Source organism: Anomaloglossus baeobatrachus, chromosome 10 (genome assembly GCF_048569485.1).
Source record: "Anomaloglossus baeobatrachus isolate aAnoBae1 chromosome 10, aAnoBae1.hap1, whole genome shotgun sequence".
Classification (NCBI taxonomy): domain Eukaryota; kingdom Metazoa; phylum Chordata; class Amphibia; order Anura; family Aromobatidae; genus Anomaloglossus; species Anomaloglossus baeobatrachus.
This window is the reverse complement of record NC_134362.1, coordinates 11,936,065-11,952,210: the sequence shown is the minus strand read 5'-3', so window position 1 is coordinate 11,952,210 and position 16,146 is coordinate 11,936,065. Positions and strand designations below refer to the sequence as shown.

Sequence of the window (16,146 nt, the reverse complement as noted above, 5' to 3'; positions counted from 1 at the left end):
TAAACGGCGGCCTCTCCATCACCTCCCTGACATCTCCATTATGTTCACTGCGCCCCTGAGTATACAGCTACTGATCCGTGCACATCTGTCCACGCACCCCCTGTGAGATACGCCATAGTGGATCTACTAGATCCCGACTGAACGGGATAAATGTGGTAGATCTAGTGCAGATAATCCGCTGTGCATTACAAGGCCAGGAAAGTCCAGTGCTGCGGATGTCACCGCAGATTCCATCTTTATCAATGCAAAGGGTTAAATCTGCAGAAAATCTGCACTTTTTCTGCAAAGAAATATGGAGCTATTAAAAAAAAAAAAATCCCCATCAGATATTGTGATATGAAGGAAGCCGGTCACGAGATTCCTCTGCACGGACCCCGGGCTCTGGCCCCGTTATGGCGGCACTATATGTGCCAGTCCGGGTTCACTCTTATACGGCCCCGCTGTGAGCACTGCCGAGATTTCTGTCCCTGAAAAATTGAATTCTTAAGGGAACCCTGACGGGCCTGTTAGAGTCAATGGAGCCAACAGTCGCTGTGGACACGCGTGGTCTCCGTCGTGGTATTATTGGTGGTTAGCCACGTCTTTGTGCATGTCTGAACAATATAAATATTCCCAGGACAGACGGTGTCCACTGCGACTGCCGGCTCCATTCAAGTCAGAAACTCCACATAGAGCTCAGTGTAGAGCGGAGGCCCCCAACCTCTCTGACCTCGAGAGCCACATTCCGCCCGCTTGGCTGTGAGGAGAGGGGGGCCGCGATGCCCGCTTGGCTGTGAGGAGAGGGGGGCCGCGATGCCCGCTTGGCTGTGAGGAGTGGGGGGCCGCGATGCCCGCTTGGCTGTGAGGAGTGGGGGGCCGCGATGCCCGCTTGGCTGTGAGGAGAGGGGGGCCGCGTTGCCCGCTTGGCTGTGAGGAGAGGGGGGCCGCGATGCCCGCTTGGCTGTGAGGAGTGGGGGGCCGCGATGCCCGCTTGGCTGTGAGGAGTGGGGGGCCGCGATGCCCGCTTGGCTGTGAGGAGAGGGGGGCCGCGATGCCCGCTTGGCTGTGAGGAGAGGGGGGCCGCGATGCCCGCTTGGCTGTGAGGAGAGGGGGGGCCGCGATGCCCGCTTGGCTGTGAGGAGAGGGGGGCCGCGATGCCCGCTTGGCTGTGAGGAGAGGGGGGGCCGCGATGCCCGCTTGGCTGTGAGGAGAGGGGGGCCGCGATGCCCGCTTGGCTGTGAGGAGAGGGGGGCCGCGATGCCCGCTTGGCTGTGAGGAGAGGGGGGCCGCGATGCCCGCTTGGCTGTGAGGAGAGGGGGGCCGCGATGCCCGCTTGGCTGTGAGGAGAGGGGGGCCGCGATGCTCGCTTGGCTGTGAGGAGAGGGGGGCCGCGATGCCCGCTTGGCTGTGAGGAGAGGGGGGCCGCGATGCCCGGTGTAGAGCAGTGTATAAGCGTATAACTGGCTTGATGCAACATTTCATAGAAAGCAAACAATGAAAAGTGGCTTCTCTCTGCGTCCATCTCCTGTCCGTCTAGAGGACTGCACTGCTCATCATGGAGAGGGACTGCTTGGGAAGGAGAGGGACCGCAGGGGACACTGGCACAGGGGATGCCAGCGCTTGTGACGGAGAGGGACCGCAGGGGACAACGGCGCTGTTCGGGACAGAGAGGGACCGCAGGGGACGCCGGCGCTCGGGGCGGAGGGGGACCGCAGGGGACATCGGGGCGGAGGGGGACCGCAGGGGACATCGGGGCGGAGGGGGACCGCAGGGGACATCGGGGCGGAGGGGGACCGCAGGGGACATCGGGGCGGAGGGGGACCGCAGGGGACATCGGGGCGGAGGGGGACCGCAGGGGACATCGGGGCGGAGGGGGACCGCAGGGGACATCGGGGCGGAGAGGGAACCGCAGGGGACGTCGGGGCGGAGAGGGAACCGCAGGGGACGTCGGGGCGGAGAGGGAACCGCAGGGGACGTCGGGGCGGAGAGGGAACCGCAGGGGACGTCGGGGCGGAGAGGGAACCGCAGGGGACGTCGGGGCGGAGAGGGAACCGCAGGGGACGTCGGGGCGGAGAGGGAACCGCAGGGGACGTCGGGGCGGAGGGGGACCGCAGGGGACAACGGCGCTGTTCGGGGCGGAGGGGGGACCGCAGGGGACGCCGGCGCTCGGGGCGGAGAAGGGCCGCCACAGGGGAGGGGGCCGCAAGGGACATGTCACCTGAGTGGTGTGGTCAGTTGGTTTTCTCTGAAATGGCGCAGTTTTTCCATGCAAAACATACGTGACTGCAGGAAACCCGCGGCAGTGTCTGCTCCGTGCTGCCTGTGGTGTGAATCTGATGAGCGGTTCCCCTTAATTCTGACCCCCCTCTATGGCTGATCCTGTCACTGTGCCGTCAGTGTCTAGAAGGGGAATACCGCCATATAATAAACCGACAATCACCACAACATCCAGGCTCCAAGTCACCAGACTTTCTCGTCTGTTTTCGTGCCGGCGGTTTCTTTATCAGTCATGTGGCCATGTGGGATGAATTTAGCACAAATGCAGTTGTTTTTTATTTGCTCTTTCACTTTTTGTCCTTTTTTGTTGCGTTCTTTCATTAGGTTGTAAGATCACAAGTTTAGTTGTTACTGCGGATGGAGTAAAAATGTATGGTTTGTGTTTAGTGGGTGAGGCCTATAATGAAGTGGGTGTGGCTAAGTGGAAGTGGGTGTGCCTGACAACCTGGAGATAAGCGCACAGTTTGGCACACGTCTGCATGAGCTCGCAGCTGTGGGTTTAATATACATACAGTATATATAACTTTAGAACAGGACATAATATGGCAACGGTTTCTTTTAAGACTTGCGCCATTATTTTTTTTTCCGCCTATACCGCCACACGAGAGTCTGTATTTTTGCATGACGAGTTGTCTTTGCATAACACCGTTCACTTGACCATACAATGTTCTGAAAAATAGGAAAAAGTGCAATGAAATGGTTAAACAGTGACAGCAGAAAGTAAATGGTTAACAGCGGCTTTAAGGCGAGGAATAGTCGGAGTGAGGCCGGTGTGCGCGGCCCGGAGGAGGCGGACGGCTCGCTGCTTGTCGTACTCACATCCCGGGAGAACACGCCGCCATTAGCCAACAAGGCGGTGCTGGGGATGTGTGCACAGGCGTGACGGCGATACATCTGTGTACATATGGCGGCACGGCTCCTCAGGCTTCCAGCTCCGTGTTTATATTGTCAGTTCTGGGACGACAGGAGGCGTCTTACAGCAGATGCCGGAAACTCGCTGGGAGATATCGCACAGATCGGCGGCCATGACACCCTGCGTAATCCGCAATCCTCCATGTGGTCGTGTGGGGGGATATGAAGATACAAAGTGGCGCCCACCATGTCTTGCTGCCCAGCGTGCATCTTATGGGGGGAGTCCTAGTTCTGGATGGGCCCGACGTCAGACGCCATCTGACTTGGGATTCCTGTAGCAGCAGCAGCAGCGGATGGCCCTATCCGTTACCCTAAGATTGGAAATCCACAGCTTCTTTCTATCAGATACAGCTCCCCCCTCGGCTGTGGGTATTGTCTGGTATTGCAGCTCGGCTGAATGAAGGTGATGGGAGATGAGCAGCCTGCAATACCTGCCATGACCATTAGACAGGTGTGGCGCTGTTAGTGTATAGGTTGACTCAATCTCTGCCCTGAGGCTCCCATCTCAGGATATGATGCTGATGACTAGGATATCCCACCACTTGGGGGGGGGGGGGGGGGTCCAGGGCTTGCATACAAGATGGCCTTTCCTTCGGGTAGATCATTGATGTCAGATGAGTGGGGGTCCGGTATCTGGCCGGCCATACGCAGGGCAGAGGCAGAGCAGCGCCATACTCCGTGTACTGGCCGTTCTCGGTACTGCAGCTAAATCACACTTGCTTCAATAGGAGCTGAGCTGCAGTACCAAGAACGGCCACTACATGGTGTACGGAGCCACCACTGTGGAGCGATTGGTGCGGATCTATAACCCCCCCCCCACTGATCTGATATTGATAGCCCATTGGTATGTGTCATGGAATACCCTTTTAATGATGGCCGGGGGTTCAACCTCTTGGACTTCTCTGCTCCAGTAAAGATGTCTCAGGAATGTCAGGAATGCCGGGGGTCTCAGCCATTGGACCCCAGTGATCAGAGTATCTGGGATATTATTTGTAGGGATTCTCTCCAGTAAAGGTCACCTCCAGAGGCCATTGTGACACGGGATGTCTGCTTATGGCCATGCATCCTTCACAAGAGAGGAGGCCAACCTGACGTGTCTCATGCACATGTTGCAGCCTGACAGCGCACGTTCAGCTCTGCTACATCCTCATAATCGGCGTGCTGCTGAGTGCGCGACGCAGGGAGCAATGATTGGAGAGGACATGACTCCCGCAGGCAGGGGCTGAGAGGGAAGCCAAGAAGGGTGAGATATTCCAGAAGAGCAGCGGGGACGATGATTAATAGGGAGAGATTGATCCGCACGTACGAGGATGCTGGAGCCGCGGCTCGGGGACGGGTGTGACGCTGCAGGGAGGGCAGAGATGGGTGCGGAGGGCCAGGTACAAGGGGCTAATGCATAGAATGGCGGGGTGCATGAGCGGGGGCAGGGAGACGGCGAGAGGCAGCTGTGCTGGGAGGTATGGATATGGAGGGGGCTGTGGAAGAGGGGCTGGTCTTGTAATTGGGCAGGAAAGCACTGCTGGTGCCGAGTCCTGGGGAGCAGGCGCTTTTCCATGGCAGGTTGGGTCTCCAGGGTCCTGATACCAGGATTGCTAGGTGGGCTACAGGTGGCGGGGTCTGCACCAGGCCGGTGATGCCGGCACTGCCCAGCTGTGGGACAGAGATCCTTCATCCACAAGGACGCCCATGGACCTGCGCCAGAGCTGCGTATCGGAAGGCTGTGATCTGAAGGGCTGAATGCAAGGCCGCCGAGCTGCGAGGCGGAGGGGATGGAGGAGAATGATGTTAGCAGGGATAATGGTGGTCTGTGGGACGGGGTGGCACGGGGTCCGGTCTTATGCACGAGATCAGATGGATAGACGTGTGCAGATGATTGCGCGTCCTGAATGATGCTGTGCACGGCCACCTGCTGCTGTGTGGAGGGGCGGGACGGCCGCCGCCGTGTGGAGGGGCGGGACGGCCGCCGCCGTGTGGAGGGGCGGGACGGCCGCCGCCGTGTGGAGGGGCGGGACGGCCGCCGCCGTGTGGAGGGGCGGGACGGCCGCCGCCGTGTGGAGGGGCGGGACGGCCGCCGCCGTGTGGAGGGGCGGGACGGCCGCCGCCGTGTGGAGGGGCGGGACGGCCGCCGCCGGGTGGAGGGGCGGGACGGCCGCCGCCGGGTGGAGGGGCGGGACGGCCGCCGCCGGGTTTAGGGGCGGGACGGCCGCCGCCGGGTGTAGGGGCGGGACGGCCGCCGCCGCTGTGTGGAACCAATATGTGTGGAGGTGCGGGGTGCCTTGTGCAGGTCGGCATCGTATACTCCAGTGTCTATATATAAACCCGGTGCCATGTGCTCACCTCGCCTTTCCTTTCTCCAGGGCCCTGCGGATGTCCCCTCCTGGTCAGCGATGGTCCTGCGAGCGTCTGTAAAATAGTGCAGCGGAGGCACCATGGGGCAGAAGAAGAAGCCGTGCCCCCGGTTGCTGGACTACCTGGTAATCATAGGCGCAAGGTGAGTCTGATAAAATACACAATCTCTCTTTTGCGTCTCGCGCTTTGTAACATTTTCCGTAATATTTTATTTTATCGCTCTAATTCTTGCGCTCGCTCCGTTCACATCACAGGAATACAAAATAATAAAGAAGTTGAAGATTAAAAAAAAAACAAAAAAAAAAAACCCCTCATTCTAGCTGGAAAGGGTTAATAATGGGAGCAGGTGACGCCTGGACGCCGCGGTGTGGCGCCCGTCCTGCGCTTTTCCCGTTAATATCATAATGGGCAGAATTGCGCGATTATGCGGGGTAATTGGGTTTCCTTTCACAGCGGATCAGTCGTCCTGAATGAATATTTCATTGGGTCACCGGGGACATCGGATTACCTCTGTCATGTTGGTGGTAGGCGCTGTTAACCATTTGCTGCCTGCATTAACTCTTGCATGCCCTTCATAACGCCCTGTGATGTGGACGGCTGGGTCTGGTTACCTGTTTATACGAGACCAGGAGGAAAACGCAAAAAGGAAGAGGAAATGTTTCCCTCTTTTTGGGATTCTTAAAATGGATTACTGCCCTAAAGTGGAGGTTATGGACTCGTGACCCCAGGATGTAGCAGATCGGACCCCCATTTACTCGTCCTGCCATCGGTTGCTGCTTGTGCTAGTAATTTCGGCAGCACCCCTCTTTCCTGCCTTTGTCCCGGCGCCTTTAGTAGGCCCAGCACAACGCCATCGTAGTGACGCACGCACAACTTCCCTCCCGCCAGGCCACATAGTCAGGACAGCCATTGGGTTGCTGAATACTGGTTCCCATACTTCCCAGTTGCCCCCACTGGTCTCTGTACTTACTGCTCGAGCTGGACAGATAACGTGGTGGTCACCGCTGTGGCTAGTGATTGCCTGCAGTGGTTAGTAGAGGCTGCAGCGCATTGATGGCAGCGCTGAGGTTCCAGGTGTCCGATAATTGTCTCCCGTATATCCCTCTTATGTATTGTCCGCCATCTTTACTCACTGCTTTCCTCTCCCCTCCAGGCAGCCCAGCAGTGACAGTGTTGCCCAGACGCCTGAACTTCTTCGCCGGTACCCCCTCGAGGACCACCCAGAATTCCCCCTGCCCCCCGACGTGGTGTTTTTCTGCCAGCCGGAAGGATGCCTCAGCGTACGGCAGAAGCGGATGAGCCTGCGGGACGACACGTCGTTTGTGTTCACGCTCACGGATAAGGACAGCGGCGTCATACGCTACGGAATCTGCGTGAATTTTTACCGCTCCTTTCAAAAACGCATCCCGAGAGACAAAAGCCGCAAACAGCCCAAGCCGGCCCCCGAGAACGGGCCGGAGGGCTCGGAGGGAGGACAGAAATTACAGGCTCCGAGCGCAGAGTCCACTCCAGATGTCAATCACTCGCCTCGAGGGAAGCGACTGTCCAAAGGAGCGCAGAGGTCCCGCAACAGCACCCTGACCTCGCTGTGCATCATCAGCCACTACCCGTTCTTCTCCACCTTCCGGGAATGTCTCTACACTCTGAAGAGGCTGGTGGACTGCTGCAGCGACCGGCTGGTCAGCAAGAAGGCCGGCATCTCCAAGGGCGTCCAAAGGTAAGGCCTCCTTCTTCAGGAGCGTCCATGCGTTGTGGCAGCCATATTTGTTTGGTGCCACCTTTTGTACGTGGATTGTTGGGGGCTGGTGGTTATCAGATGTGGTGCATCCTGTGCTCGGACCCGTGGGCGGATATTTTGGGTGTTAGTTGCATCCACCCGTTCAGTATAAGTGGATTTACACTGGGTAAAACCCGTGACATGAAGATTTTGTGGTGGTTTTCCCAGGTGTGAATCCAGCGTATAATGGGGCGAGGAGGAAGAAACCATTGGCTGAATTTGCCTGTGTCAGAGCATGCTGGGAGTTGTAGTTTAGTCACGGATTGAAGAACGCCGCTCTGCAGTGCACTACAAGTGTCAGGACGGCGTTACACCATGGTGTGGGTTATTGCTGAGATGTCGGTGTGGCTGCCGGCAGGGACCTGATCGCATCATCCAGGAACAGATGGTGAATCCAGGACAGGCCGCAGGAGGATTAGTGGTGATCCCCGCAGGACGCGAGGCCTCAGGTGCCCCCGTGTCACCTACAGGGGCGCCCCAGGTACATATGCATCCATAGCTCGCACACAAAACGTCTGCAAAGCAGTATGGGGGGGCTTCCGGGAGTCACCGGGGTGCCCCTGTGTCCATATGGTTATATGATGACTTATGTCAGCCTCCTTCCTTCTCCGCCGCTCTGGTCACTACGTCTGGCCATGCACTTCAGCTGCATTCACCTACATGCAATACCAGACACTGCCCATAGACAAGGGGGGCGCTGTTTGAGAATTAAAGCCGGTCCATTTATTATTTTCTTGTAATCCCATTAATATCCCACAAAGCAGAACGAGTCGGGGGTGATGAGTGTGCCCCAATGAGTGCACGGCCATAAGCGGCAGTATCGGGGGTGATGACTGTGCCCCAATGAATGCACAGCCATAAGCGGCAGTATTGGGGGTGATGACTGTGCCCCAATGAATGCACAGCCATAAGCGGCAGTATCGGGGGTGATGACTGTGCCCCAATGAATGCACAGCCATAAGCGGCAGTATTGGGGGTGATGACTGTGCCCCAATGAATGCACAGCCATAAGCGGCAGTATCGGGGGTGATGACTGTGCCCCAATGAATGCACAGCCATAAGCGGCAGTATTGGGGGTGATGACTGTGCCCCAATGAATGCACAGCCATAAGCGGCAGTATCGGGGGTGATGACTGTGCCCCAATGAATGCACGGCCATAAGCGGCAGTATTGGGGGTGATGACTGTGCCCCAATGAATGCATGTCCATGGGCGGCAGTATCGGGGGTGATGACTGTGCCCCAATGAATGCACAGCCATAAGCGGCAGTATTGGGGGTGATGACTGTGCCCCAATGAATGCATGTCCATGGGCGGCAGTATCGGGGGTGATGACTGTGCCCCAATGAATGCACGGCCATAAGCGGCAGTATTGGGGGTGATGACTGTGCCCCAATGAATGCATGTCCATGGGCGGCAGTATTGGGGGTGATGACTGTGCCCCAATGAATGCATGTCCATGGGCGGCAGTATCGGGGGTGATGACTGTGCCCCAATGAATGCATGTCCATGGGCGGCAGTATCGGGGGTGATGACTGTGCCCCAATGAATGCACAGCCATAAGCGGCAGTATTGGGGGTGATGACTGTGCCCCAATGAATGCATGTCCATGGGCGGCAGTATTGGGGGTGATGACTGTGCCCCAATGAATGCATGTCCATGGGCGGCAGTATCGGGGGTGATGACTGTGCCCCAATGAATGCACGGCCATAAGCGGCAGTATTGGGGGTGATGACTGTGCCCCAATGAATGCATGTCCATGGGCGGCAGTATCGGGGGTGAGGACTGTGCCCCAATGAATGCACAGCCATAAGCGGCAGTATTGGGGGTGATGACTGTGCCCCAATGAATGCATGTCCATGGGCGGCAGTATCGGGGGTGATGACTGTGCCCCAATGAATGCATGTCCATGGGCGGCAGTATCGGGGGTGATGACTGAGCCCCAATGAATGCATGTCCATGGGCGGCGGTATCGGGGGTGATGACTGTGCCCCAATGAATGCATGTCCATGGGCGGCAGTATTGGGGGTGATGACTGTGCCCCAATGAATGCATGTCCATGGGCGGCAGTATCGGGGGTGATGACTGTGCCCCAATGAATGCACGGCCATAAGCGGCAGTATTGGGGGTGATGACTGTGCCCCAATGAATGCATGTCCATGGGCGGCAGTATCGGGGGTGAGGACTGTGCCCCAATGAATGCACAGCCATAAGCGGCAGTATTGGGGGTGATGACTGTGCCCCAATGAATGCATGTCCATGGGCGGCGGTATCGGGGGTGATGACTGTGCCCCAATGAATGCATGTCCATGGGCGGCAGTATCGGGGGTGATGACTGAGCCCCAATGAATGCATGTCCATGGGCGGCGGTATCGGGGGTGATGACTGTGCCCCAATGAATGCATGTCCATGGGCGGCAGTATCGGGGGTGATGACTGTGCCCCAATGAATGCATGTCCATGGGTGGCAGTATCGGGGGTGATGACTGTGCCCCAATGAATGAATGTCCATGGGCGGCGGTATCGGGGGTGATGAGTTCTGCTCCCAATGAATGCACATTCGTGGGCAGCAGTATCGAGGGGGGGGATAACTTCTGCCCCCAATGAATGCATGTCCATGGGCAGCAGTATCGGGGAGGGGGGGGATAACTTCTGCCCCCAATAAATGCACGTCCATTGGTGGCAGTATTATGCCAGGATCTTACTCTGAGGTCTGGAGCGGAGATTGGGGATTGTAATCACCTCTGGAGGGAACTTATCAGAAAGTGACCCACTGTATCGGGCGTTCGTGCTGCACGGTGAATTCTCTTATATACAGTCTTTATTGTAAGTCTAAATTGGTCAAAATGCAGTTTTCTCACCGGTCACTGACTTTTTTAAGCTCCTTATACTTCCTATCATTTCAATAGTTTTCAGAGGGGTTTCTTGTGTTTTTTTTTTTTTTTGTTTTTTTTTTAACATAACAATGACTGATAACACCCCTATATACAGCGAACACAGGATCAACCTTTCACAATAGGTTATGTCACAGCTCACCTCCTCCTCCCCCTCCTGTACAATGATTTATAACGTGGGATCCACCGTTCACAATGGGTGATGTCACAGCTCACCTCCTCCCCCTCTTGTGCAATGGCTGATAACACCTCTAGATACAGGGAACACAGACTCCACCATTCACAATAGGTGATATCACAGCTCACCTCCTCCTGTACAACGGATAACACCGCTAAATACAGCAAACACAATCCACCATTCACAATAGGTGATATCACAGCTCACCTCCTCCTGCTTCTGTACAATGACTGACTGTGCGGCGGGGAGGGATGTTGTGTTGGGGATGTTTTGTGCAGTGTGGGGGGTGTTACGTGTTGTGGTGTTGGGGGCGGTGGGACATGATGTGGGGGGACGTGTTGCTCCTCGCCCTCCCGCTATACTGACAATGTGCGGTTATTAACCTCGGTGATTGAGCTCCCGGCTCCGCGGATGTCATCGGATAATGTTCTCCGTAGGGAGGGATGAGTCACCGCCACCCGGATATTGTAACGTAATGAGGTTTGCTCGCCTTCCTCATCCCCGCTGCTGCTCGGCCCCCTTTTTTCTTTTGGACCCCCGGACTGTGACCGCTGCAGTCAATCATTGGCCTCAGTGGTGACCACCACCTTGCGTCCTGGGGGGGCCCAGTTGCCGGATTTGACCATGGATTAAATTTAGTAAAATCTCTTCAACGCATTTTTTGGGGGGATTTTGACAAATCTTTTTGGTGCCTTCCGGACAGCAGCTGTGAAGCCTCGTAGATGACACCAGCACATGTCCCCGGAGGTTTCCAGGCCGCGACATGTCCAATCCCACACACGGGGCTGAATGCTGTGTAACCCCTTCCTCTCCGCAGCGCTCCTCACCTCTGTACACCGTCCCTGTGACAACACCGCCATTGTGCTCCTGTGCGGCTCATGTTTGCCTTTCCATGACACTCGTATGACCAGTCTTTGTGTGCACATGTAAACACGGGGAGGCAGCGCCTGTTCTCACACATAGCTGCTGAACAGAGGCTCCGGATGATGGGAGAAGCTTTCCCTGCAGAGCAGCGCTCCTGACAATCCGGCTGAGCAGGAAGCTGCAGCCCCTTCACATGCGCCTCCACCACCTAGTGTGCGGAGAAGAACCAGCGCCATCCCGCACATACATGGGGGTCACCTACGCTCATAAGTCACAAGCCAGCACTCTATGAATTGGAAATGCCCTCATAGTGGTGACTACAAGAAGCAAGAACTTGCCATGTGCAGGTGATGGAGGGGGCTGGCTGGCAGACCTGGTTTACTAATGGCTTATATGAGTGCGGCCCAGCAGCCAGCCCCCTCCATCACATGCCAATGGGACGGGAAACAGTTGGGACAGAGAGAAGGGTGACGGAAACTTTATATTGGCATTTTTTGCAAACCGGCGTGTTCAGACAATCCCTTTATGAAGTGTTGAACCTGGGGGTGATTGTATAAGTGCTCACATATAGGGGCTCCACGTATGACAATGGGCAGCAGGTTCCCGGGCTGCCCCTCCCGGCACCAGCTGTATCCGCGCCTATCGGTAAGATTTATAAAGTCGGTGGCCTTGTGGCGGGCGTGCAGCCGATCCGTCAGGGCGAGGACGTTTCGAGCTGTTTATTTGCCGTTTCACAGGCGGATAACAGTGTAAAATGGGAATTGGTTCCGGCCACTTCTGGACCAGCCGTAAAATAAGCTCCGAGCTGCTGAGCGTTCACAGGCCGAATGTGGCACTACAACTCTCAGCAGGCTCGTACACAGGCCCTCCGGGTACCATGTAATGCTTCTCTTCCCCTGTGGGGGCGCCGCAGAGATATTAAACGCTTCCGGGTACAGAAGCATGGCTGGAGTTTAGTTTGCTCGAAAAGTAAAAATATGCCGGGGATGGTCCAAACTGGAGGCCCGGCTGCTGAAAGTGGGCAACATTATGGATGGCATGGTGGGTAATCTGTCCGGGCGAGGGAAGGCACAGCTGGCAATGTGCAAAAGCCTCGGAGCCGGAGTACAGGGTGGAGAGAAGATTTAATGCTTATAGGGAAGATTTCATGTTCATTAATGGATAAAATTGCGAAGTGCATGAAAAAAAAACCAAGAAACCTTGCAATTTACTGTAAACCATCCCTCTGCGAACGGAGAGAATGCTTAATATGTAATTGTTGAGTGATGGTTGTCGTGGTTACCGGCCACCTCTGCAGTGGAATATGCCCGGATCCCTGCAGCCCCCATCGCTCTGGGGTGGTGGATTTTCTTCTCTGCTTCTCCATTATCCTGAGATAAGTATTTGCCCCCGGACTTTGTGGCTGTGATGCTGCTGACACATTGTCACGACGTATTAGAGGAGCAGTAATCCGCGAGCGCTGTAATGGCTCATTATCTCCTCCCTGCCCTGCAGACACAGACTGATGGTGAACGAGGCTGAGCGGCCGCGGCACCTGGCGAGGAGAAAGTGCGGCCGCAGGGCGACATACTGGAAAAATGTGTCTACGGACGCCCACGCCCCCTGGATATACGGCTCCAGGCACCAGGATGGCGGGCGCATGGCGACCTCCCCATGTCCCCATGAGAGATAGATATAGCATGGGGGTTATATGCAGTGCTGTATACAGGACACTGCGTGGTGTATATATAGTGTATATATACAGTCCTCTATACAGTGCAAGGGGTTTATAATATATATACAAATACACAGGATGGGGGCTATATAGTATATACAGTGCTGTATACAGGACATGGGATATATAATATCATTTTTCTTTTCTTAAATGGAGAGACTCCAAAAAAACCCCAATGATCCTTGTAGAGAAAAATGTGCTCTTTCAAATGATAACAGAATTAATATATTTTAGGGGTACCCTTTTTGAGAAATTTGACCTAAAAATAGGTAAAATTCGGGTTTTTTAAGTTTTTCATCATATGTGGGTGTGAATATTTCCCCAAATACATATGCTTTGACCGTGATATTGCAGCAATGCAAAGTCATGTAGATGTTTGGTGTACAGGGCAAAGCACCAGTTCCTATTGGTTTTTGGTCTTGAGTTATATATGGGCAAAGTTTGGCATAAATTTTATGCGAGGCGTTTTGCAAGCTACTTTGACACAAAATTGCGGCCGAAATATTGTTTTGTCATAGCCGGTAATAATTTTATCGCGTTTAGCAGCAAAAGTTGAGCTAGTATGCCAAATTTCAGCATCATAGCCAGTATAGAACTCTAATGGCTATGTGCCAAAGTCTGCACAATCCTCTTAGCTGAAGCCGCAGCCTTGGGGGGGGCCTCCAGTGAAAGGTCAACACTGCCCAATATATTTGAGATCTGGCCCTAAAAATGTACAGAACCTCTTTTCAAACATACATGTACATCCTTATAAATTTTCAGCAAAATCGGAGAACATCGAGTGGGGACGATTTTTAAAACTGGTCCACTTGACACGGAATGACCCGTATATAATATATACATGTATACAGGACGGGGGGTTTATATAGTATCAGTAGTGATGTATACAGCGCAGGGGGAGGGTATATAATATATACACGACAGGAGTTTATATAGTATCAGTAATGATGTATACAGCGCAGGGAAGGGTATATAATATATACAGGACAGGGGGTTATATAGTATCAGTAATGATGTATACAGCGCAGGGGGAGGGTATATAATATATACAGGACAGGGGGTTATATAGTATCAGTAATGTATACAGCGCAGGGAAGGGTATATAATATATACAGGACAGGGGGTTATATAGTATCAGTAATGTATACAGCGCAGGGAAGGGTATATAATATATACAGGACAGGGGGTTATATAGTATCAGTAATGATGTATACAGGACAGGGGTTTATATAGTATCAGTAATGATGTATACAGCGCAGGGAAGGGTATATAATATATACAGGACAGGGGGTTATATAGTATCAGTAATGATGTATACAGCGCAGGGGAGGGTATATAATATATACAGGACAGGGGGTTATATAGTATCAGTAATGTATACAGCGCAGGGAAGGGTATATAATATATACAGGACAGGGGGTTATATAGTATCAGTAATGTATACAGCGCAGGGAAGGGTATATAATATATACAGGACAGGGGGTTATATAGTATCAGTAATGATGTATACAGGACAGGGGTTTATATAGTATCAGTAATGATGTATACAGCGCAGGGAAGGGTATATAATATATACACGACAGGAGTTTATATAGTATCAGTAATGATGTATACAGCGCAGGGGGAGGGTATATAATATATACAGGACAGGGGGTTATATAGTATCAGTAATGTATACAGCGCAGGGAAGGGTATATAATATATACAGGACAGGGGGTTATATAGTATCAGTAATGATGTATACAGGACAGGGGTTTATATAGTATCAGTAATGATGTATACAGCGCAGGGGAGGGGTATATAATATATACATGTATACAGCGCAGTGGGAGGGTATATAATAATATATACAGGACAGGGGTTTATATAGTATCAGTAATGATGTATACAGCGCAGGGGGAGGGGTATATAATATATACATGTATACAGCGCAGGGGGAGGGTATATAATATATACAGGACGGGGGGTTTATATAGTATCAGTAATGATGTATACAGCGCAGGGGGAGGGGTATATAATATATACATGTATACAGCGCAGTGGGAGGGTATATAATAATCTATACAGGACAGGGGTTTATATAGTATCAGTAATGATGTATACAGCGCAGGGGGAGGGGTATATGATATATACATGTATACAGCGCAGGGGGAGGGTATATAATATATACAGGACAGGGGGTTTATATAGTATTAGTAATGATGTATACAGCGCAGGGGGAGGGGTATATAATATATACATGTATACAGCGCAGGGGGAGGGTATATAATATATACAGGACGGGGGGTTTATATAGTATCAGTAATGATGTATACAGCGCAGGGAGGGTGGTCATTATATAATGCTGGACGCCTCCAGTCCAAACCACGGGTCCTGTCAGTGATCAGTGCTGAAGCGACTGGGCCTCATCTATGATAACGGCCTCACAGATCGGTCTGTTGCCTATAGCAACCAGAGTGCAGCATTCAGTATTGAGGTTGTTGAGGTAAAGTGAAAGCTGAGCTGTGATTGGTTGCTATGGACAGTTAGACCCTGATCAAGCGCAACCAATAATCTATTCACTATATAACGCTGAACGCATCTGTCTGAAGCAGAGCCGGTGTGTGCACAGTGCTAGGCCCACGTCACCATAGCACATGCCGCCGTCTCCTCAACCTGCCCACACCACAGGCGTCATGGTGAGGAAGGGGAGAGACGAACCGCCCGCCATCACCACATGCATCATGGTGAGGAAGGGGAGAGACGAGGAACCGCCCGCCATCACCACATGCATCATGGTGAGGAAGGGGAGAGACGAGGAACCGCCCGCCATCACCACATGCATCATGGTGAGGAAGGGGAGAGACGAGGAACCGCCCGCCATCACCACATGCATCATGGTGAGGACGGGGAGAGACGAACCGCCCGCCATCACCACATGCATCATGGTGAGGAAGGGGAGAGACGAGGAACCGCCCGCCATCACCACATGCATCATGGTGAGGACGGGGAGAGACGAACCGCCCGCCATCACCACATGCATCATGGTGAGGAAGGGGAGAGACGAGAAACCGCCCGCCATCACCACATGCATCATGGTGAGGAAGGGGAGAGACGAGGAACCACCCGCCATCACCACATGTATCATGGTGAGGGAGGGGAGAGACGAGAAACCGCCCGCCATCACCACATGCATCATGGTGAGGGAGGGGAGAGACGAGAAACC

General features: G+C 53.8%; 1 protein-coding gene across 27 annotated transcripts in view; it reads left to right on the top strand.

Moving 5' to 3' along the window:
- The window catches only part of MADD (MAP kinase activating death domain), a 111,296-nt gene that overhangs the window by 5,266 nt on the left and 89,884 nt on the right, over nt 1-16,146 (top strand). For 22 of the 27 annotated variants that reach the window (XM_075325919.1, XM_075325918.1, XM_075325905.1 and 19 more), the window contains exons 2-3: nt 5,526-5,659; nt 6,671-7,234. The exons of 1 other annotated variant lie outside the window; for it this stretch is intronic. In XM_075325919.1, the coding sequence (XP_075182034.1) occupies nt 5,598-5,659; nt 6,671-7,234 (626 nt within the window). In that variant the 5' untranslated portion in view covers nt 5,526-5,597. Of the gene's footprint in view, nt 1-4,330; nt 4,412-4,444; nt 4,548-4,678; nt 4,729-5,525; nt 5,660-6,670; nt 7,235-16,146 lie in introns of those variants that run through there. 4 more of the 27 variants (XM_075325897.1, XM_075325896.1, XM_075325898.1 and 1 more) reach the window with 4 other exon arrangements.